The sequence below is a fragment of the Schistocerca cancellata genome, chromosome 4 (assembly GCF_023864275.1).
Source record: "Schistocerca cancellata isolate TAMUIC-IGC-003103 chromosome 4, iqSchCanc2.1, whole genome shotgun sequence".
Taxonomy (NCBI): domain Eukaryota; kingdom Metazoa; phylum Arthropoda; class Insecta; order Orthoptera; family Acrididae; genus Schistocerca; species Schistocerca cancellata.
Window position 1 is genome coordinate 665274475 of NC_064629.1, and position 22628 is coordinate 665297102.

The 22628-nt window shown below is 41.5% G+C and overlaps 1 protein-coding gene across 1 annotated transcript in view; it reads left to right on the plus strand.

The window, feature by feature from the left end:
* LOC126184373 (monocarboxylate transporter 2-like) overlaps positions 1-22628 on the plus strand; it is a 141589-nt gene that overhangs the window by 17300 nt on the left and 101661 nt on the right. The window contains exon 3 of the mRNA XM_049926758.1: positions 8684-8831. Within this exon, the coding sequence (XP_049782715.1) occupies positions 8684-8831 (148 nt within the window). The remainder of the gene's footprint in view (positions 1-8683; positions 8832-22628) is intronic.

Consider the following 22628-nt stretch of genomic DNA (forward strand, 5'->3'; position numbering starts at 1 on the left):
ATGCATGCCATTTTGGTAAATGAAGAATGTTATAGAAAGAAGTTGAAGACCACAAACAAACAATCTTTCAAAAAATCAGTTGTTCATATAGAGACACTCTGATGCACTCTAGGTAAGATTAATTTCTTACTATAATATGTGCTTCCCTTTAGATCTACATCTGGAAGTTTACAGTGTCGTTACAAATATCTGTACTGTAAAATATGGAACACATCCTTCAATTACGATGATACACAATAAATGTTCCACAGTAGATGCAACTATGTTTTGACTAGAAAACAAAGAGAATAGCTTCCAGTAGCAGGTACGATAATACTGCAGGCGATCTGCAATATCAGTTGCAACAACTTTAACCATTAGCACACTAGTGCATCAGCCCAATGAATGTTCACAGTTTTCACACAGATTGTGTTCTTTTATCATACATGAAACAAGTTACTTTGCGTGAATGTGGTTATGGAGGCAAGGCCTCAACGCGTTATTCCAAGCATTCACGATAACAAAGGTTCAAATGGTTCAAATGGCTCTGAGCACTATGGGACTTAACATCTTAGGTCAGCAGTTCCCTAGAACTTAGAACTACTTAAACCTAACTAACCTAAGGACATCACACACATCCATGCCCGAGGCAGGATTCGAACCTGCGACCGTAGCGGTCGCGCGGTTCCAGACTGAAGCGCCTAGAACCGCTCGGCCACACCGGCCGGCATTCACGATAACAGGAATAGATCATGATATGACGCATTCGAGTGATTGCTGGGATCGTTCCTTCTACAGGGCAATGGGAAATGTTTGCCCAAACTGAGATATTCTTGTATTCAATAATTAACCACAATTACGCTTCAGGACATATTTCTCGACCATGATATTGGAAGGTTAGTGAGTGCTGTAAGGTTTAATCACCAGACATTCGGCTTTCAATACTGTCCAAAAAATGTAATAAGCAACGTTTTGAAATCGAAGATAAAAATTTAAAGACAGTAAAAGAAGTGAAAAATCTCGTTCACGATATGTGAACAGTCGATATTGAATATGGTTATCTAGAGCTGCTACACATGATTTCATCGATGTCGCATGCGCTCTTTGAGGTGGTGCAAGAGATTTATAATAAGCTGATTTCATTTCTGAGGAAGAGCCTAGTGGAGTCTGCAGGTGGCTGTTGGGCTTCATTTTATCTTTATAATATGTCTCAGGTATTCTCCGAAGGAGGATGTATTTCCACATATCTAAGAATATCGCCGTGCAGTTAAGGCTGGTTGTCAGTCCTGCTGTTGAATGATTACTTGGGTTAACCTTATACTGATCCTATTGAGAAGGTGATTTCAAGTCCTTTATGCAGTCACGCAGGTTAATGAACACCTCACAGACATGAAATTAAAAAGGAACTAAAAGGTGCTGTTTTCTTGAAGCGATTTGCTGAAATGCACTGAAACAGTTCTTCATTCATGAGAGTGCTAAAAGTTTGCAGTTCGTAGGAATTCACGGAAAATCACCGAGTAAAGCAAAAGTAATATCTGTCGTTCCCCCAAGGAAATGTTATACGGCCTCTGCTGTTCCTGATCTACTTCAATGATTTAGGAGACAATCAGAGCAGCCTTCTTCGATTGTTAGTAGATAATGTTGTGATTTACCTTCTTGTAAAAACATCAGATGAGCGAAACCAATTTTAAAATGATTTCGACTCTAAACAACGAAAAGTGTGAAATCATCCACATGAGTGCTAAAAGAAATCCGCTAAATTTCTGTTTCACGATCAATCACATAAATCTAAGGGCTGTGAGTTCAACTAATTTCTTAGGGATTACAGTTACGAATAACTTAAATTAGAACGATCTCACGGATAACTTTGTGGGGGAAGCAAACCAAAGACTGCGATTAAGTGGCAAAACACTTAGAAAATGTAACAGTTCTACAAGAGCGATTGTTTACACTACGCTTGTCCGCCCTCGTCTAGAATATTACTGCCCGGTGTGAGATCTGTATCACCTTGGATTGACGGAGGACATCGAAAAAGTTCGAAGAAGGGCAACTCGTTTTGTATTATCGCGATGGTCCCGGCGGAGGTTGAAGTCCTCCCTCGGGCATGGGTGTGTGTATTTGTCCTTAGGATAATTTAGGTTAAGTAGTGTGTAAGCTTAGGGACTGATGACCTCAGCAGTTAAGTCCCATAAGATTCCACACACATTTGAACATTTATTATCGCGAAATAGGTATCATATGCGAATTTTGGTGGCAATCATTCAAAGAAAGGCTTTTTTTTGTTGCGGCGGGATGTTTTCATGAAATTTCAGACCCAAACCTTCTCCTCAGAGTGTAAAAATATTTTGATCGCGATCACCTACATAGGGAGAAATGATCACTGTGAAATAAGAGAAACCAGAGCTTGCACTGAAAGGTTTGAGTGTTCGTTTTTCCCGCGTGCTGTTACAGAATGGAGCGGTAGAGAAATAGCTTGAAGGTGGTTCGATGAACACTCTTCCAGACACTTAATTGTGAATTGCAGACCAGTCATGCAGATATAGATGTATGATCAGGATTCTCGTGAAGTCGAGTCCCGTTCACGCAAAACCGACTGTGAAATACGCGTACGCAGTGACCGTTATTAGTCGACGCTGAGCACGTAGAACAGTTTTCGCCTTGCTTGGACGCCTGAAAGGACAGCTATGACTAAGATGCCCCTGTAGACCCGGTACGAAACATGGCCACGTTCAATAGTGCCGTACCTGGTGGAGATGAGGCTTTAGGTCGTTACTAGCAAGTAAAGATCCATTCGGGTGTTGTCCATGGTGGTGACTTTGGGCCGGGCTAGATCGGGCAGGCAGACCGCCCTGTTGACCAGTTATTCGACGACAAGACGCATTGACGAAATAATTCGCAAGAATTAGAAAGTTCTCAGGACAAAATCAACGACCCCGGCAAGTCTGCGTCGTCCCGAACCTGATGAGGGAACTGCGATTACGCCCACGTTCGCAGAGTCTCCGTCGGTGGAACCTGTTCGGCCATTCATCTCTGAAATATGCTGCGTATCGTGCTCGTCGTTATCCGAGTTGAATATTAGAATTCCTGTACCTCGTACCGAGGAAAAAGTCTGGAAATGACACATCGTGTATCATTCAGCAGCTGCCTGAGTGCGATCATTGGCTGACCTGTTTCAGCGCAAGGGTTCTAAGCTATAAACCTGAGTCGAAAACACCGCTTCGTAGATCCACGTTGCTCACTTCGTCAAAAGACTACAGGGTGTTTCATAATGTTTTGATTACTTCAGATTTGAATAACGCGCACTAAAAACAAGATACAGTGACGGTGGCGTCGTCTATTTTAAGTGTGGAGTGTGAGGTTTCATCCCACATACAAGCCAGTAATCATGTTGTATTGGTCGAAGCAACATTGCGCGTTCGCGGTGGAGTGCTGTTTTCACTACGGTATGTACGTGCCTTTCGTAAGCATCTCGAGAGTCAGCCGCGATATCCCATTCCTGCTCGTGGAAAATATTGAACAGTATAAGAAACTTCCGTGAAACTACCTGTTATTCGACTCGGAAGTCAACCAGCCCTCGGAAAATATTCCGAACTCCGTGCCACACTTCTGCCTATGTTGTTATTTGAAGGCGAGAGTGTACTCTGACCAGCCGGAAAGCTCGCAACAGTTAAAATATCGAATTCACTATGGAATTTCCAGAATTCCTCCAGCAATTTTTGAAAGATGTGTTCAAAACCTTCACCAAACGCCTCAAGCACTGTGTAGCAGCGGACGGTCGCCATTTGTCCTATGTAGTAAGGTAAGGTATGTTGGTAAGGCGGGTACCAGGTTGAGATTCATTGGGAGAGTCCTTAGAAAATGTAGTCCATCAACAAAGGAGGTGGCTTACAAAACACTCGTTCGACCTATACTTGAGTATTGCTCATCAGTGTGGGATCCGTACCAGATCGGGTTGACGGAGGAGATAGAGAAGATCCAAAGAAGAGCGGCGCGTTTCGTCACAAGGTTATTTGGTAACCGTGATAGCGTTACGGAGATGTTTAACAAACTCAAGTGGTAGACTCTGCAAGAGAGGCGCTCTGCATCGCGGTGTAGCTTGCTCGTCAGGTTTCGAGAGGGTGCGTTTCTGGATGAGGTATCGAATATATTGCTTCCCCCTACTTATACCTCCCGAGGAGATCACGAATGTAAAATTAGAGAGATTAGAGCGCGCACAGAGGCTTTCAGACAGTCGTTCTTCCCGCGAACCATATGCGACTGGAACAGGAAAGGGAGATAATGACAGTGGCACGTAAAGTGCCCTCCGCCACACACCGTTGGGTGGCTTGCGGAGTATAAATGTAGATGTAGATGTAGATGTAGTATTTCGTAGGTAAAATTGAATAATCATTGTACCTTCTGTACAATGTTCAGCTTTGTATTGTGATTAGTTTGTGTGTTATCCAAATTTGAAATCATAAAAATATTGTGAAATGTCCTGTATTTGACGTTCAGAACCCATGTCAATTCCAGAAAGCTGTTCGATGCAACTCTCGAGAATTGTAGAGGAAATCGACTTCAGAGATCTCCGATCGACCTTAGTTCAGTACAGGTAGGAGGATTTTTGAAGTGCTGCGTGGCTCTGTCTGTAGCTCGTGCGAGTGGTAACTGTTGGATCGTTGGTTCGAGCCTCAGATCGGTCATTCTTTCGTTCTTTTTCGTTCATTTCGAATAACTACGCAATTAAAATATAAAACTGAATAGAATATGATATAAAATGACAATATGAAGAGCGATCATATGATGTACATAATTTTTTATTGAACTGTCTTGATAGCAAAGTTTTTTGGACAAAATTGCCGGTTTCGGCTATACAATAATCATCTTCAGAATCTACAACAGAAATAAAAGAAAAGAAAAAATCATTACTGTTTGATACAAAAAGAGAATAAAAACAGAGGACAGAAAAGATAAAATAAACACGATATAGCTCTCATTGCGCTGCAATGCAACATGTCAAAATTATATGAATCAAAACTGCCATGCATGTTTCAACAGGACGTATACAGGATACAAACCGATCCTAGACGTCGTTGATGCATGCACAACGTACAGATATTTACACAAAGTAGTGAAAAGAAACTTCAGCTTGAAGCTGGTCAGAATTTAACAAAACATTCAAAAATAAAATTTGATTACAGAGTTCACTGCCAGGAGACAAGTAGATTTTTCAGATGGTTAAATGTAAAAAAATAATTTTTGCTTACTTACATACAACTAAGAATACTTTAAAGAACTGTGCTTTTAAATGAACCTTCTTTTAACTACATTGTGTAATTATCTGTACGTTACGCCTGCATCAACGGGGTCTAGGTTCGCTTTCTATCCTATAAACATCCAGTTACAACATGCATGGTAGTTGTATCCATATCTTCCTACATTGTTATGACGTGTTATAGTACAGCAAAATGAGAGGTCTAGCGTGTTAATGGTATATTTTCTGTCCACTGTTTTCAGTCTCTTATTATATTTAGTAGTAACGGGTTTTTTCCTTCTTCCTTTACTTCTATTGCAGTTCTGATGATGCCTACCGTAATAGCCGAAACCGACATTTCTGTCCAAAAAACTCCGCGATCACGACAATTAAATAATAAATTATGTAAATATAAAAACAAACAAATTTATAATAATCAACATACATTTAATTAACATTTTTATGAAAACATAATTGACTCTTTATTTACCACAAAATCTTTTCGTGTGGATTTTCTAGTGTACAATAGAACAAGTCTTCTGCTAGTAGCATTGCTTCATAAGGAACTACTGCCAATGGCGTTGGTTTGACGAGATTATTTTGTCCGAGGATTTGCTCGCAACATACAAGGGCATTTCTCATGCGTTATCTTGAAACTTCATTGCATATGAAGTCTTCAATATCATCATTATGTGCCGCTGAAGGACCAGACAAGTTTCTGTCATCCATTTCCGACGTGAAAATCTTTCTTTTTTTCTTTCGTAGTATTAGAAGATTTTCACATATAACGCTGCAGAACACTATCTGTTGCTTCGGCAATGAACGCTGAAATGCTGCTATAGCCACAGCCATCCCATGCAAAAGATGTCGTATCCCTTCCAACCGTTGTGGAATTTGCCAATGATTTGTTTCCAAGCAGCAACCGTCATCAACTAATAGTAACTTGCGTTCTACACAATTTGCAAACACACGAAGATAACAAGTACTGTTAACTCTCTAATATCGCGTTTTCCCTCAAACCAGATCCAATTTTCATTAGCTATGATAATCAAATATATGTCATTTATCATATATTTGATTAATTTTGTATTTAAATGATGTAATTATTCGAACTGGACAGAAAAATAATGATCGATGTGAGACTCAAACCAGTCTTTCAGAGATTAGCAATCTCGAGTTCTACCGATAGAACCACGCGGCCTGTCAAAAACTGTCCTACCTGTAGGTCGCTCGGAGAACTACAAAGTTGAGTTTCTTGAGAATTTTGTAGGTTTTTAGTTCTGAAATAAATATACCATAAATATAAGAAATTTCAAAACTCCGTTTGTCGTATGAGCCTTTTGTTAGATTTTCCGGAACGTTTTACTCCTTATAAACAGTAATTCCCACTCTTTTATGCCGGCCGTGGTGGCCGAGCGGTTCTAGGCGCTACGGTCTAGAACCGCGCGACCGCTACGGTCGCAGGTTCGAATCCTGCCTCGGGCATGGATGTGTGTGATGTCCTTGGGTTAGTTAGGTTTAAGTATTTCCAAGTTCTAGGGGACTGATGACCTCAGAAGTTAAGTCCCATAGTGCTCAGAGCCATTTGAACCATTTTTGAACCCACTCTTTTATCTTTGTATCTTCCTCTTTTTTCCTTATGGTTATATTTCGTACACTAGTTTATGATCCGTCTCTAAGTTTCTCGATGCCAACTGGTTCACCGAGAGCAGCGCAGCGTTTAAGGCACTGTGCTCGTTTTCGACTCAAGGGAGTTTCAGTTCCCATTCGACAAACCAGTTATAAACTTTCCATGGTTTACCTGAATCAGTTTTGACAAACATAGGAATAGTTTCATGAAAGTTGATTCCGATTACTTCCTACTCCATGCTCATCCACCCCCCTCACCCTCCCCCCCTCACCACACCCTACAGTTTCTGTTCCTCCGCTAATACTCACGCCGTCACCTTCGTTTAGTTCCTTCAATAGCCTACCGAATTCCTCGGCATGAGTGGAGATGGATTATTTCTAGCACCTAAAAGAAAATAAAGATAAAACCTCCCCAACGACATTGTGAGCGATCTATCATGTTTACTGCTCTTAGGACATCGAAATTAGTTGGGATAAGTATGTTTAAGAGGGTTACATTTTCTCACTCCGACTATTTACACACATTGACGAGCTAAAAGATTGCCACTGACCACTGTGAGATGGAATGCCACCGGGTGGCGTTGTGGACGCGTGATATGCTAGTGAAAGTATATAAGCAGAGCTGAGACGATTTCTATTCTAGAGTAAGTGGAAAATCCACACATATAATAGAATTTTAAAAAGGGCAGATTGTTATGGCCAGGCGCCTGGGGAATATCACGGTTCTAGGCGCTACAGTCTGGAGCCGAGCGACCGCTACGGTCGCAGGTTCGAATCCTGCCTCGGGCATGAATATGTGTGATGTCCTTAGGTTAGTTAGGTTTCATTAGTTATAAGTTCTAGGCGACTGATGACCTCAGAAGTTAAGTCGCATAGTGCTCAGAGCCATTTGAACAATTTTTGAATATCACGGAAACGGCGAAGCTGTTCGGCTGTTCGCATGCCTTGACCACCAAATTCGCCAGATCTGAACCCGATGGAACACACCTGGGACATTACTGTGCACCAACTCCACCCCTACAAACCAGCGACCCATAATTTACGTGAATTGCGTAACCTATCCATTGACATCTGATTACCACATACCTCCGGAAACCTAGAAAGTATTTACGAATCTGTGCCATGCAGAATCGCTGCCGTATTGCGTTTCAGAGGTGGACATAACAGGTTATTAAGCAGGATTATAATGGTTTGGTTCATCAGTGTATGTGAGACTCTTCACGTACGAAGTCTACAGTGATTTGCACATTCTACTAGGATACGGTTAAATTTTGATTAATGGCTCTGAGCACTATGGGACTTAACTTCTGAGGTCATTAGTTCCCTAGAACTTAGAACTAGGTAAACCTAACTAACCTAAGGACATCACACAATCCACACCCGAGGCAGGATTCGAACCTGCGACCGTAGCGGTCTCGCGGTTCCAGGCTGCAACGCCTAGAACCGCACGGCCACTTCGGCCGGCTTAAATTTTGATTACTTAAATTTAATAATAGGTTTGTCATTATTATTCACAGTTGTGTGTGTGTGTGTGTGTGCGTGTGTGTGTTTGAGTGCAGCAACTTGCATTGATTTTAGATTAAACCACATTTCATGCGAATATATTTATCTTTAAAATCTGTGGTAAAATATTTATTTGCCTGTATACGTACACAGAAAGATATAAATGCAAACGTAATTTATTCATGTTACTAAGAAAATTAGATCAGTGTGGTGCATGAGTGATCATTCCATGATTAGCTGAAAGCGTTAGATGCTGTTTATTAGTTAAGTGCTATCACATAAACTGGTATTTACCTTATCCCGAAAGACGCGGTGTCTGTCTGAAGCGATGTGTTACAGGTGTGGGAGTCGGACTGACGAGAGACTGTTCCACTTTGATGGTGGCGCAGTACTTCAAACGGCGCCGCGAACTCGTCGAAATCTTCATTGTGTCTGGCAGTGGGCTGGGAATTGCTGTCATGTCAGTATTTATCAAGGGCGCCATCAGGTGAGTGCTGTAGACGTCTGTTATCTTACTTACATTATTTTTCGTTCGTCTTTTTAAGCTATCAATTATGAGTATTTCCGCACATGGTGATTTATAAAGCGACTTCAGAAGAAACGCAGGGGCTCCTTTGAGAGAACTTCGTTATCATTTGTAAACTTCAAGTAATAAAACACTGTGACAGGACATAATTTAGTTAGAATGTATTGCATAGCACTTCTTCCAACTCGAATAAATGCGTTACAAGACGTAGGGTGAAGAAACGGTTGGAGCTCCTCTGTCTTGATTCGCTACACAATCCCTAGCACGCACCTGGAACTTTCAAACAGCGCTGTCAGCCCTGCTTAAGTTTCAGTTATTACCGTGGGGAGCAACGCTGGACTGTCTTGCTTTTCTAATACCTGGATCGTTGGTTAGCCACAGTATCGCTTTGGTCATAGAAACCAGAGCTAAAAAAAAGTATACGCTGTTAATCATTGATTCCTATATGTTTGAAATCTGCTTTGGTCATAGAAACCAGAGCTAAAAAAAGTATACGCTGTTAAACATTGATTCCTATATGTCTGAAATCTGCATTTTCCTAAGAGTTTTAAAAGGTTTGTACGAAATAACTCCACTAGACCCTTCCTGTTAAGCAAACATATAGTTTGTAAAATATGTACATATCTCGATATATTCCTTAGATCATTTTGAATTTTCACACACTATTTTCTGTCAGAGTGAATGGCCATTATACCGCCAACTCCAGCTATTTCTACAGAAATGTTTGTTCCGCTCTGTGACCAAATGTAGTTGTATTCTTTGGTTGTAAGTCCTCTGGCCAAATCATGTGTCTGGCCTCAGTTATTCTGGGTACGATCGTGTAGTTGTCCTTGGATTTATTTTCCAGCACGTTCACGGGATGGCATAATTAATTAATGTTGGCTAGTCCATAGCGGTTGACTTCATACTTCTTGGAAGCGAAACCCGTTAGTATAGCGGTGTCTCAGGTTTCCAATTTTAGACGGTGCATGTTTCTCTGTCGTGATAGTTTGGCTCTACTTTACTAACCTTATATGCGGAATCCACCTTTTATTTATGTTTGAGGTGTACATCACTCTTTCCCGTCATTCTGAGAATTTCCTGATCTTATCGGTATTTTCACATTCTTGCTGAAATATTGTAACATTACTGCACAAAGAATCGTAAATACAAGATTTGACAATAAGTCAATTCCAGTACATGCAGTGTAACATTTATTTGCTTGTAGTTAGGTATTTCTCCACTTCTGTACAACCAGCTTGCCCGTTTCATCTTAAAATGCCATTTTCAAGCGCACGTCTGGGTGAGGTGAATACCTAATCTTAGTTATGTTTTATTTACTATCAAGAACATCAGTTTAATAGATTACATTTCTACTTACGTCTAGGTGGAACAGATGATCACATGACATCCAGCGCTCAACTGTGATCTTATTGTTATGAAATATTATTATTATAATCATTTAGTTTTTATAACATGAAATTTTTCGTGACAATAATTGTTTGAAAGCTATTTGACAGTTGGGTTCCTTAGATGCTATACGTTCACATTTTTTTTATCTTTAGGAGTTAGAGAAGGTGTGTTTGTTGCGTAGCATTCCAAGCTTACTACTTTCAATTGTAATGAAGACTTTAATAAAAATGGAAAAGGTATTGTTAATCAGGACACTGGAAAGAGTTGTCACCTAAATAACAATAGATTTATTCATTTTTAACATCACAAGAAACATTTTTATTTGACAACGCTTTCACTAATATGCGGTCTATGGTGAACAAAGTGATCAGCTGGGGATCATCACACGACACTAACCAGAACTAATCGCTTTACCTGACTTCATACATGTGAATCCGTGCTATGGCCCAAAAACTACGCTACTATCAAGCATCTATGCTCTACTATTCTATAAAGAAAAATATGGTTCCAAAGAACAGGGTGCTGTGAAACATATATCGGAGACCTACGCCGCAGCAGCGAATACTTTACCCTTCTGCTGGCCAGCGCGGCACACCACGATGCGTTGGGCGACTGGAGTCATGGACGGCAGCAATCTGTTATTAATGGTGCGCGCCCGAAATATGACGGTCTCGCGTTCAGCTAATTCGTAATGCAGGTACTTCCCTATGAGACTCTGAAACCCCGTTTGCTGGTCTGCCAAACCAATTTGACTCCGTGCCACGACTATGCGTGATGGAATATGTCAAATGTTTAGACGGCCGACTCAAAACAAATAAGTACATCCACACATCACTTGTTGTGTGCGTGATGCTAGAAGCAGTATCTCTGATTCAGATGGTTCAGATGGTGACTGGCACAGGCTCTAAGTGGCACACTAGCAAAGGACCCAAGTCGGGCCGTTTAGGCAAAGACCTGCAGTTCTTTACTAGCGACACGCCAGTACAAGAGTGACCTCTTCTCTTTCTCTCAGCTTTCCTCGCCAGCTCGGTAGCATAGCACATTTACATCTTAGGTTACTCCCACTTTAGCACAAGCCAATCACGAGCTGGAGTGCAGCATTTGAAACGAGGAGACGGCCCCTTTGCTGTGCATACACAGATTTCACTAAACAGAGACTCTAAAGTTAATTGGGTGAAAAGTAAAAAAGAGTCAACTTCGCAGCAACTTTCTCGTGCATTTATTAAAAAATAAAAACATTATGGGGTTGGAACCACAGCACTCCATAAAAAGATCATTATATCCCCTGTTCAGTCCATATAGAACTTTCACAAGAATGCCCATAGACTCGCCAAAAGCCTCATGCCTTCACGAATATGTTTTGAAACAGAGTCTGGACGTCTGGGCGCCACTGACCTGTCTCACGGAAATTCGCAGAAATGCACAGTTGTCTCTTCGGCTTCCTGCCAACAAGGGCCCATCCTCTGCCTTATTGCCAGTCTTCAATGCTCTGCCCTTTGCAGTGGCGACTCCTCGGCGCTAGTCAGCCTACCTGCATGCGGCCGCCGACCGACGGGCGCCATCCAACGTGTCTGCACAATGAGACCGCAGAACTCGGCAGTCAAATGGGTCAAATGGCTCTGAGCACTACGGGACTTAACATCTGAGGTCATCAGTCCCCTAGAACTTAGAACTACTTAAACCTAACTAACCTAAGGACATCACACACATCCATGCCCGAGGCAGGATTCGAACCTGCGACCGTAGCGGTCATGCGGTTCCAGACTGAAGTGCCTAGAACCGCACGGCCACACCGGCCGGCTACTTGGCAGTCCACAATTGTTTTCACCAAGATTCTGCAGAAAAAAGGCTCCCCTTGGCCATCAGCCTCCATACACTTTTACTGCAGTCTTTTAACTTGGCACCCTCGTCCTTTGATTGCAGGTAAAGCTTACTGCTATTCCCTCACTACAGCACACAAGCCAGAGCGTTAACTACTGCCCATCATTTCATCATGATGTATGAAGTCAGAACGTAACCAGGTATAGCAACCAAGTAATAAAGAAAATCTTCCCTAAGAACATTCAGTGGCATGACACCGTATCAGAAGTGAGAGTGCCATACAGTCTCTCACAACCTCCCCGTTGCTCTCAAATTAATTCTTGGGGAGTTTCTCACTTTAAAATGGTTAGTGTGACACAAAAAAGAATAAATTGTGGCACTTAAGTTGTGTCGTTAACAAAGAAATAAACATGAATCAATCTTTGTTCACCGTAAACCTCAGCACAATGTTATACCCTGTCTTTACCACATTCAACCAGGGGTCATACATACACTCTCTGCTGCATGCCTATAAAATTAAAGCGAGAAATTAAAATGTGATGGGCATACCATCGGGTCATATTCTGGTAGACACAGTCTTAAATGACAATTACTAAACGGTTACAGGTTCGTGAAGACATTTATCTACTCATTCATCCTGAAATTGGGGCCAGAGAAAGTTATTTCCCTAATCAAAATATAATCATGTTGCCTTGAGGATTCTCTGCCCCATCGAAAATTACTACCCCTGCTCAATTATACACATGGCTGCATTCATTCCTTGATAGAACATCGATCGCAAACGCTCTCACATTCACCCAGTATAAAAGATTCCTAGTTTTCATTTTGCATGTGTCATCTTTTCAATTTATTTCTCTAACATGTGCCAGTCTGTTCCTTTAGTACAAAGATGCAAGTGTCATCACAACAAAACAACATATAAGTGACACTAAATAAGTGAACCTTCACACAAAACGAAAAATAATGCATTAGTTCATTAATAGAAAATGAAACTTTGTAAGAAAACACAGAAAATATATGTGATCTCCTAAAAATGAAAACAGCAAGGCATATGTAAAACATATATAAAACAAACGTACATGTAACAAATTAATGAAAACAACAAAAACCTCCTACAGCTCCCTTCTCAAGGGTCTTTAGGGAGTCCGATTTTTAAATTTACAATTGTCACACGAATAAACACAGCGCCACAAGTCATGTAACAGGTTATATGTGGCAGCTTTGCGCATTGCCAAGATGTGTTACCCCATTTACCCAGCATATACAGTACAGGCAGCACCCTCGGTGTGGCAGGGCCTCGTCTGTCAGTGGCAATCAGTGGCGTCTCGATTACTGACTGTCTTGGATGACGTGGTAGTCGGCAACGCGTTGCCATTGTTGAAGACGTTCATGGGTTGACCCGGGCAGCATATGGACACAGGTTTGAGGTGAATCACCTCCCGCCGTTGCCGTCTGCGTCGATACGTGTCTCCAGACATGTAAGTACCTCCATTCAGCGCTCCGCAGCACGCCCTTGTGCTGCACACTCGCCCATCCATTCAGCGGTGGTTCCTCAGGACCTTGGAGTCGGAAGCGGCGGCGGAAGTACTCGCATGCCGGCAGGGCTTCAGCCCTTTGTTGACGGCTCGTGGCACGAAGAGGCTCGTCTTCACCTGCCTCCATTCACGTAGCCCGATGACCTCATGTCGACTAGCTGCCCTGCGGTCACTATGTGGGTCACTACTCCCTGCTGCGACACCCCCGGCTGACAGGGCTGGCGGACGACCTTAACTGTCGCTTCAGTCCTTGGCGCTCCATCTGCTCAGCTGTTATGGCCGCTCCGGTGTCAGCGACCTCTCCAACTGCCTGATACGTTGCCACCCACTCAGTTTCTGTAGTCTGCACAATGCTTACATGGGGACTTAGTGCCGTGTTTTTACAAATATGTTTACAGCCTAAGTACAGTGAAAATTATAACGAAATTGGAACGAATTGCTTTATATGATTACTCCAAGGATAAAAAAATTTAAAAAATTGAAAAAAAGAAAACAAAATCTTATTCTGTTCTACAAGTAATATTTTATTTTATTATAGGAATAATTTTAAATGATTAATTTTCTGTGTCTAAATCTTTATAATCTTAGGTAGTGGTGAGGTGGTGTAATGTATGATAGTCTAGTGTTAATTTCCCACAACCTTTCATGCAACTCAAAGTACTAAGCCGGTTTAGACTACACATACACTTCAGTTACTCTCCCACCATCTAAGTCTAATACTTATTCATTGAACACAAGTACTAAAAAAAGATGTATGAACTACTGAAGGTACTAGACTTTCCATTATTTTTTGATGTTATGGTGGCACTTATGCTGGTGTAAGGCGTAAATCTCGATGAGTGCCGACGTCCCCAGTCTGCTCTCTCTCCTATGTGGCAATATAATTATTCTGCAAAATTCTCTTTTTGCTGAAACTGACACAAAATTTTCTCCTGTTGGCGTACAAATTTTCCACCCCAGCTCCTGAAACAAACATAAAAAAGCAGAAGGTATTATCGACATTTAACTGCAAAGCAACATTTCTTCTGTTCTTCTCTTTCTCACAAATTGATGGTGCGCCTCGCTCACTGCATAAACATACCAAAGTGACTCGCACATTCCGTGCTAACACCACATAGTACAAACTATCGCCAAAGATCTACCACTCAGTCGCTCGCGAACTACTCGCAAAAGCCCGCACGAATATCATCGCACAATAGTGAGGAAAACCACATGCGAAAACCGCAAGCGAATAACCACTGTGAACAACAGTCGCATAAGACGCGATAGCTCATCTGTGTAACCACACTCGAGTAAAATAGCCCATTCGAGAGAAACATCGCACCAAACGCGAAATCCATAGACAAAAAAACACACCACAAATACATCGCGCCACTGGCGATGACAATAATCAGCTCACAGCGGAGACACAGTGCACTGGGCAAGGGTCACAAAGCATGGCAAAACACACAAGAAAGTCAATACGCCCCTCATGTGGACAATACACAACCATCCTGCAAAAACCTCTATGGGTCTCGCAAACTAAACTCAATGATGCCCCTCTCACACACTATACAACAGAACATAACCCTCAACCGCCGTATGCTTTTACTGCAGTCGTTTAAATCGGCACCCTCTTCCTTTGAATGCAGGTAAAGCTTACAGCTATTCCTTCAATAGAGCGTTAACTACTGCCCCCATTTCATCATGAGGTATAAAGTCAAATCATATCCAGGTATAGCAACCAAGTAATAAAGACAATCTTCCCTAAGAACATTCAGTGGCATGACATCATATCAGAAGTGAGAGTGCCCTGCAATCTCTCACATACATGGTTAATTGTTTTCCGTTTTATCTGTGATTTGATATGTTTATCCTTTATCGTGGTGACAACTTACAGTAAAATTTTGTAAGTACTGCTTGTGTTTCAGATCATTTTGGTTATTGAGTAAGTCATCTGGGTAATTTGTTGTACGTATGTATATCTCCAGCTCTTCCAAAATACTCATAATACGTACTTTAGACATTTTGTGTAAAATTTGTACATTGTTATCAATGTGTTCTGCTTTGTGGCTTTCATCTTTAAGACGTAGGTAGGATGTTGCTTGATTGCTTTCACATAATCTAGTATGTTCTCTGAATCTAATGTAGATGTTTCTTCCTGTTTGACCAACAAACGGGAAGAAACATCAGCATTAGATTTAAGAACATACGAGAGCATGTGAAATCAGACATTATTATACCTACTTCCTAAAAATGAAAACAACAAAGCAGAATACATTGAAAACACTGTACAAATTTTACACAAAATATCTAATGGACATACTTTGAATATTTTAGAAGACTTGGACATAGACACACAAACGAAACATTTCCCACATGTCTTACTCAATTAACAAAGTCACCTGAAACACGGGCCCTAATTACAAAATTTTACTGAAATTTTCGACCACGAGATAGGATAAATATACGAAATCACAGATAAAAAAATAACCATGTAATATATATGCAACAAACACGCCTTCTATGACTCGTGGAGATAACAAAAAATGTGAACATACAGCATCTAAGGATCCCAACTGTCAAATCGCTGTTAAACAATTATTATCACGAAAAATTTCGTATAATAACAAACATGTTATAATAATATTAATATTTCACTGGAGTAAGTTCACTATTGGCCCCTGGATGCCATACGATCGTCCACTCCTCCTAGATGTAAGTAGAAATGTAATTTATGGATATGGCGTTCTTGATAATAAGTAATACGTAAATAAGATTCATTATTCTCAACATCCACAGGTGAACTTGAAAGTGTAGCCGAAACAGGCAAACTTGTTGTACTGAAATATCTAAATATAAGCAAATAAATGTTACACATCAGCTATTAAAATTGACTTCTTGTAAAGTGTCATATTTCGACGTAGCTTATTCTGCAGGACCTACTGACAAAAATAAATAAATACAAGATGTTGTTGTTGTGGTCTTCAGTCCTGAGACTGGTTTGATGCAGCTCTCCATGCTACTCTATCCTGTGCAAGCTTCTTCATCTCCCAGTATCTGCTGCAACCTACATCCTTCTGAATCTGCTTAGTGTATTCATCTCTTGGTCTCCCTCTACGATTTTTACCCTCCACACTGCCCTCCAATGCTAAATTTGTGATCCCTTGATGCCTCAGAACATGTCCTACCAACCGATCCCTTCTTCTAGTCAAGTTGTGCCACAAACTTCTCTTCTCCCCAATCCTATTCAATACCTCCTCATTAGTTACGTGATCTACCCACCTTATCTTCAGCATTCTTCTGTAGCACCACATTTCGAAAGCTTCTATTCTCTTCTTGTCCAAACTAGTTATCGTCCATGTTTCACTTCCATACATGGCTACACTCCATACAAATACTTTCAGAAACGACTTCCTGACACTTAAATCTATACTCGATGTTAACAAATTCCTCTTCTTGAGAAACGCTTTCCTTGCCATTGCCAGTCTACATTTTATATCCTCTCTACTTCGACCATCATCGGTTATTTTACTCCCTAAATAGCAAAACTCCTTTACTACTTTAAGTGTCTCATTTCCTAATCTAATTCCCTCAGCATCACCCGACTTAATTTGACTACATTCCATTATCCTCGTTTTGCTTTTGTTGATGTTCATCTTATATCCTCCTTTCAAGACACTGTCCATTCCGTTCAACTGCTCTTCCAAGTCCTTTGCTGTCTCTGACAGAATTACAATGTCATCGGCGAACCTCAAAGTTTTTACTACTTCTCCATGAATTTTAATACCTACTCCGAATTTTTCTTTTGTTTCCTTTACTGCTTGCTCAATATACAGATTGAATAACATCGGGGAGAGGCTACAACCCTGTCTTACTCCTTTCCCAACCACTGCTTCCCTTTCATGCCCCTCGACTCTTATAACTGCCATCTGGTTTCTGTACAAACTGTAAATAGCCTTTCGCTCCCTGTATTTTACCCCTGCCACCTTCAGAATTTGAAAGAGAGTATTCCAGTTAACATTGTCAAAAGCTTTCTCTAAGTCTACAAATGCCAGAAACGTAGGTTTGCCTTTTCTTAATCTTTCTTCTAAGATAAGTCGTAAGGTCAGTATTGCCTCACGTGTTCCAACATTTCTACGGAATCCAAACTGATCTTCCCCGAGGTCGGCTTCTACCAGTTTTTCCATTCGTCTGTAAAGAATTCGCGTTAGTATTTTGCAGCTGTGACTTATTAAACTGATAGTTCGGTAATTTTCGCATCTGTCAACACCTGCTTTCTTTGGGATTGGAATTATTATATTCTTCTTAAAGTCTGAGGGTATTTCGCCTGTCTCATACATCGTGCTCACCAGATGGTAGAGTTTTGTCAGGACTGGCTCTCCCGAGGCCATCAGTAGTTCAAATGGAATGTTGTCTACTCCCGGGGCCTTGTTTCGACTCAGGTCTTTCAGTGCTCTGTCAAACTCTTCACGCAGTATCTTATCTCCCATTTCGTCTTCATCTACATCCTCTTCCATTTCCATAATATTGTCCTCAAGTACATCGCCCTTGTATAAACCCTCTATATACTCCTTCCACCTTTCTGCCTTCCCTTCTTTGCTTAGAACTGGGTTGCCATCTGAGCTCTTGATATTCATACAAGTGGTTCTCTTCTCTCCAAAGGTCTCTTTAATTTTCCTGTAGGCAGTATCTATCTTACCCCTAGTGAGACAAGCCTCTACATCCTTACATTTGTCCTCTAGCCATCCCTGCTTAGCCATTTTGCACTTCCTGTCGATATCATTTTTGAGACGTCTGTATTCCTTTTTGCCTGCTTCATTTACTGCATTTTTGTATTTTCTCCTTTCATCAATTAAATTCAATATTTCTTCTGTTACCCAAGGATTTCTATTAGCCCTCGTCTTTTTACCTACTTGATCCTCTGCTGCCTTCACTACTTCATCCCTCAGAGCTACCCATTCTTCTTCTACTGTATTTCTTTCCCCCATTCCTGTCAATTGTTCCCTTATGCTCTCCCTGAAACTCTGTACAACCTCTGGTTCTTTCAGTTTATCCAGGTCCCATCTCCTTAAATTCCCACATTTTTGCAGTTTCTTCAGTTTCAATCTGCAGTTCATAACCAATAGATTGTGGTCAGAATCCACATCTGCCCCAGGAAATGTCTTACAATTTAAAACCTGGTTCCTAAATCTCTGTCTTACCATTATATAATCTATCTGATACCTACTAGTATCTCCAGGATTCTTCCAGGTATACAACCTTCTTTTATGATTCTTGAACCAAGTGTTGGCTATGATTAAGTTATGCTCTGTGCAAAATTCTACAAGGCGGCTTCCTCTTTCATTCCTTCCCCCCAATCCATATTCACCTACTATGTTTCCTTCTCTCCCTTTTCCTACTGACGAATTCCAGTCACCCATGACTATTAAATTTTCGTCTCCTTTCACTACCTGAATAATTTCTTTTATCTCGTCATACATTTCATCTATTTCTTCATCATCTGCAGAGGTAGTTGGCATATAAACTTGTACTACTGTAGTAGGCATGGGCTTTGTGTCTATCTTGGCCACAATAATGCGTTCACTATGCTGTTTGTAGTAGCTTATCCGCACTCCTATTTTTTTATTCATTATTAAACCTACTCCTGCATTACCCCTATTTGATTTTGTATTTATAACCCTGTAATCACCTGACCAAAAGTCTTGTTCCTCCTGCCACCGAACTTCACTAATTCCCACTATATCTAACTTTAACCTATCCATTTCCCTTTTTAAATTTTCTAACCTACCTGCCCGATTAAGGGATCTGACATTCCACGCTCCGATCCGTAGAACGCCAGTTTTCTTTCTCCTGATAACGACGTCCTCCTGAGTAGTCCCCGCCCGGAGATCCGAATGGGGGACTATTTTACCTCCGGAATATTTTACCCAAGAGGACGCCATCATCATTTAATCATACAGTAGAGCTGCATGTCCTCGGGAAAAATTACGGCTGTAGTTTCCCCTTGCTTTCAGCCGTTCGCAGTACCAGCACAGCAAGGCCGTTTTGGTTATGTTACAAGGCCAGATCAGTCAATCATCCAGACTGTTGCCCCTGCAACTACTGAAAAGGCTGCTGCCCCTCTTCAGGAACCACATGTTTGTCTGGCCTCTCAACAGATACCCCTCCGTTGTGGTTGCACCTACGGTACGGCCATCTGTATCGCTGAGGCACGCAAGCCTCCCCACCAGCGGCAAGGTCCATGGTTCATGGGGGGGTACAAGATGTTAAACAGCTGATTAATTTCTGCACTATCTCGTGAACCACATTTCTGTCATGGTTAATGTACTTTTGAAATGCCTATTTTTATGAGACTTTCACCATTATAGATTATTTTGTATTAGATTTTAAATATCTTGCCTATGGGGCCAAATATGTTCGAGTAGGCTCTGTACAAAACTTTTGTGTAAGTTACTTAGATTATGTACATGTTATGTACATTTTACCATTCTGACTTGCTTTCTGCAATTTACCGCTGAAGATTAGTATGGGACCTGATACCTGTCCGACCTATCAAAAATTTAAAATACATTCTCTGCAGACGATGTCTCCATTTTAGTCATAAAAAATAAAGTTCTTGTGAAAAAAGATGAAACTGTTACATCAAGATTTGTTGCATGCCGATGTAGTGTATGGCTACTGAGCTGGAACAGTCACCGGTGGACAACTTCCGGCGCACGTGTCTCACCTCATTTGTGTTAGACTTGCACAGGTATGCATGGCTCTGGCGGAGTCTGTTTTGATGAATTATATTTTCTTGCTATTCGTCCAATGAATCTCAGTCTACTATTTGCTTTTCCTTGCTACTGTTGTTATGTGATCATTCCATTTAAATACGTTCTCAATTATAACTCCTACATGTTTTACGCTAGATACTGTTTCCAGCAATTTGTCACCAATGGAGTAGTTGCGCAGCAGTGGATTTCTTCTCCTATTACTACGCAATATGTTACATTTATTTGACGTTCAGTCCGTGCACAATTCACTTACCCTCGACAGCTCATTTTGCAAATCGCTGCCGTCTTTTGGAGTTGCTGTATTCTTGTTGACAACCCTGCGAACAATCGTAAAGAGCTTCCTACGCATTCTACTAGACCATTTATACAGGGTGTTACAAAAAGGTACGGCCAAACTTTCAGGAAATATTCCTCACACACAAAGAAAGAAAATATCTTATGTGGACATGTGTACGGAAACGCTTACTTTCCATGTTAGAGCTCATTTTATTACTTCTCTTCAAATCACATTAATCATGGAATGGAAACACACAGCAACAGAACGTACCAGCGTTACTTCAAACACTTTGTTACAGGAAATGTTCAAAATGTCCTCCGTTAGCGAGAATACATGCATCCACCCTCCGTCGCATGGAATCCCTGATGCGCTGATGCAGCACTGGAGAATGGCGTATTGCATCACAGCCGTCCACAATACGAGCACGAAGAGTCTCTACATTTGGTACCGCGGTTGCGTAGACAAGAGCTTGCAAATGCCCCCATAAATGAAAGTCAAGAGGGTTGAGGTCAGGAGAGTGTGGAGGCCATGGAATTGGTCCGCCTCTACCAATCCATCGGTCACCGAATCTGTTGTTGAGAAGCGTACGAACACTTCGACTGAAATGTGCAGGAGCTCCATCGTGGATGAACCACATGTTGTGTCGTACTTGTAAAGGCATATGTTCTAGCAGCACAGGTAGAGTATCCCGTATGAAATCATGATAACGTGCTCCATTGAGCGTAGGTGGAAGAACATGGGGCCCAATCAAGACATCACCAACAATGCCTGCCCAAACGTTCACAGAAAATCTGTGTTGATGACGTGATTGCACAATTGCGTGCGGATTCTCGTCAGCCCACACATGTTGATTGTGAAAATTTACAATTTGATCACGTTGGAATGAAGCCTCATCCGTAAAGAGAATATTTGCACTGAAATGAGGATTGACACATTGTTGGATGATCCATTCGCAGAAAGAAATGTACCCGTGGAGGCCAATCAGCTGCTGATAGTGCCTGCACGCGTTGTACATGGTACGGAAACAAATGGTTCTCCCGTAGCACTCTCCATACAGTGAAGTGGTCAACTTTGCCTTGTACAGCAGCAATTTCTCTGACGCTGACATAAGGTTATCGTCAACTGCACGAAGAATTGCCTTGTCCATTGCAGGTGTCTTCGTCGTTCTGGGTCTTCCTCAGTCGCGAGTCATAGGCTGGAATGTTCCGTGCTCCCTAAGTCACCGATCAATTGCTTCGAACGTCTTCCGGTCGGGACATTTTCGTTCTGGAAATCTGTCTCGATACAAACGTACCGCGCCACGGCTATTGCCCCGTGCTAATCCATACATCAAATGGGCATCTGCCAACTCCGCATTTGTAAACATTGCACTGACTGCAAAACCACGTTCGTGATGAACACTAACCTGTTGATGCTATGTACTGATGTGCTTGATACTAGTACTGTAGAGGAATGAGTCGCATGTCAACACAAGCACCGAAGTCAACATTACCTTCCTTCAATTGGGCCAATTGGCGGTGAATCGAGGAAGTACAGTACATACTGACGAAACTAGAATGAGCTCTAACATGGAAATTAATCGTTTCCGGGCACATGTCCACATAACATCTTTTCTTTATTTGTGTGTGAGGAATGTTTCCTGAGCGTTTGGCCGTACCTTTTTGTAACACCCTGTATACATTGAAAACATTAACGGTCCTATCACACTATCTTGTGGTATTCCTGAAATTACCTTTACAGCTGTCGATTTTGTTCCGTTGAGAGTGACGAGTTGTGTTCTCACTGCAACACTGCAAGGAATTCTTGAATTCTCTCGCAAATATGACCCGATACTCGGTACGATCGCATTTATTTCAATAAACGGCAGTGCGGGACGGTGTCATTGCCTTCCTGAAGTCCAGGAACGCGCCATCAGCCTGAGCGCTGATGTCTACAGCACTGTGGATGTCGTGGAGGAACAGAGCGAGCTGACTTT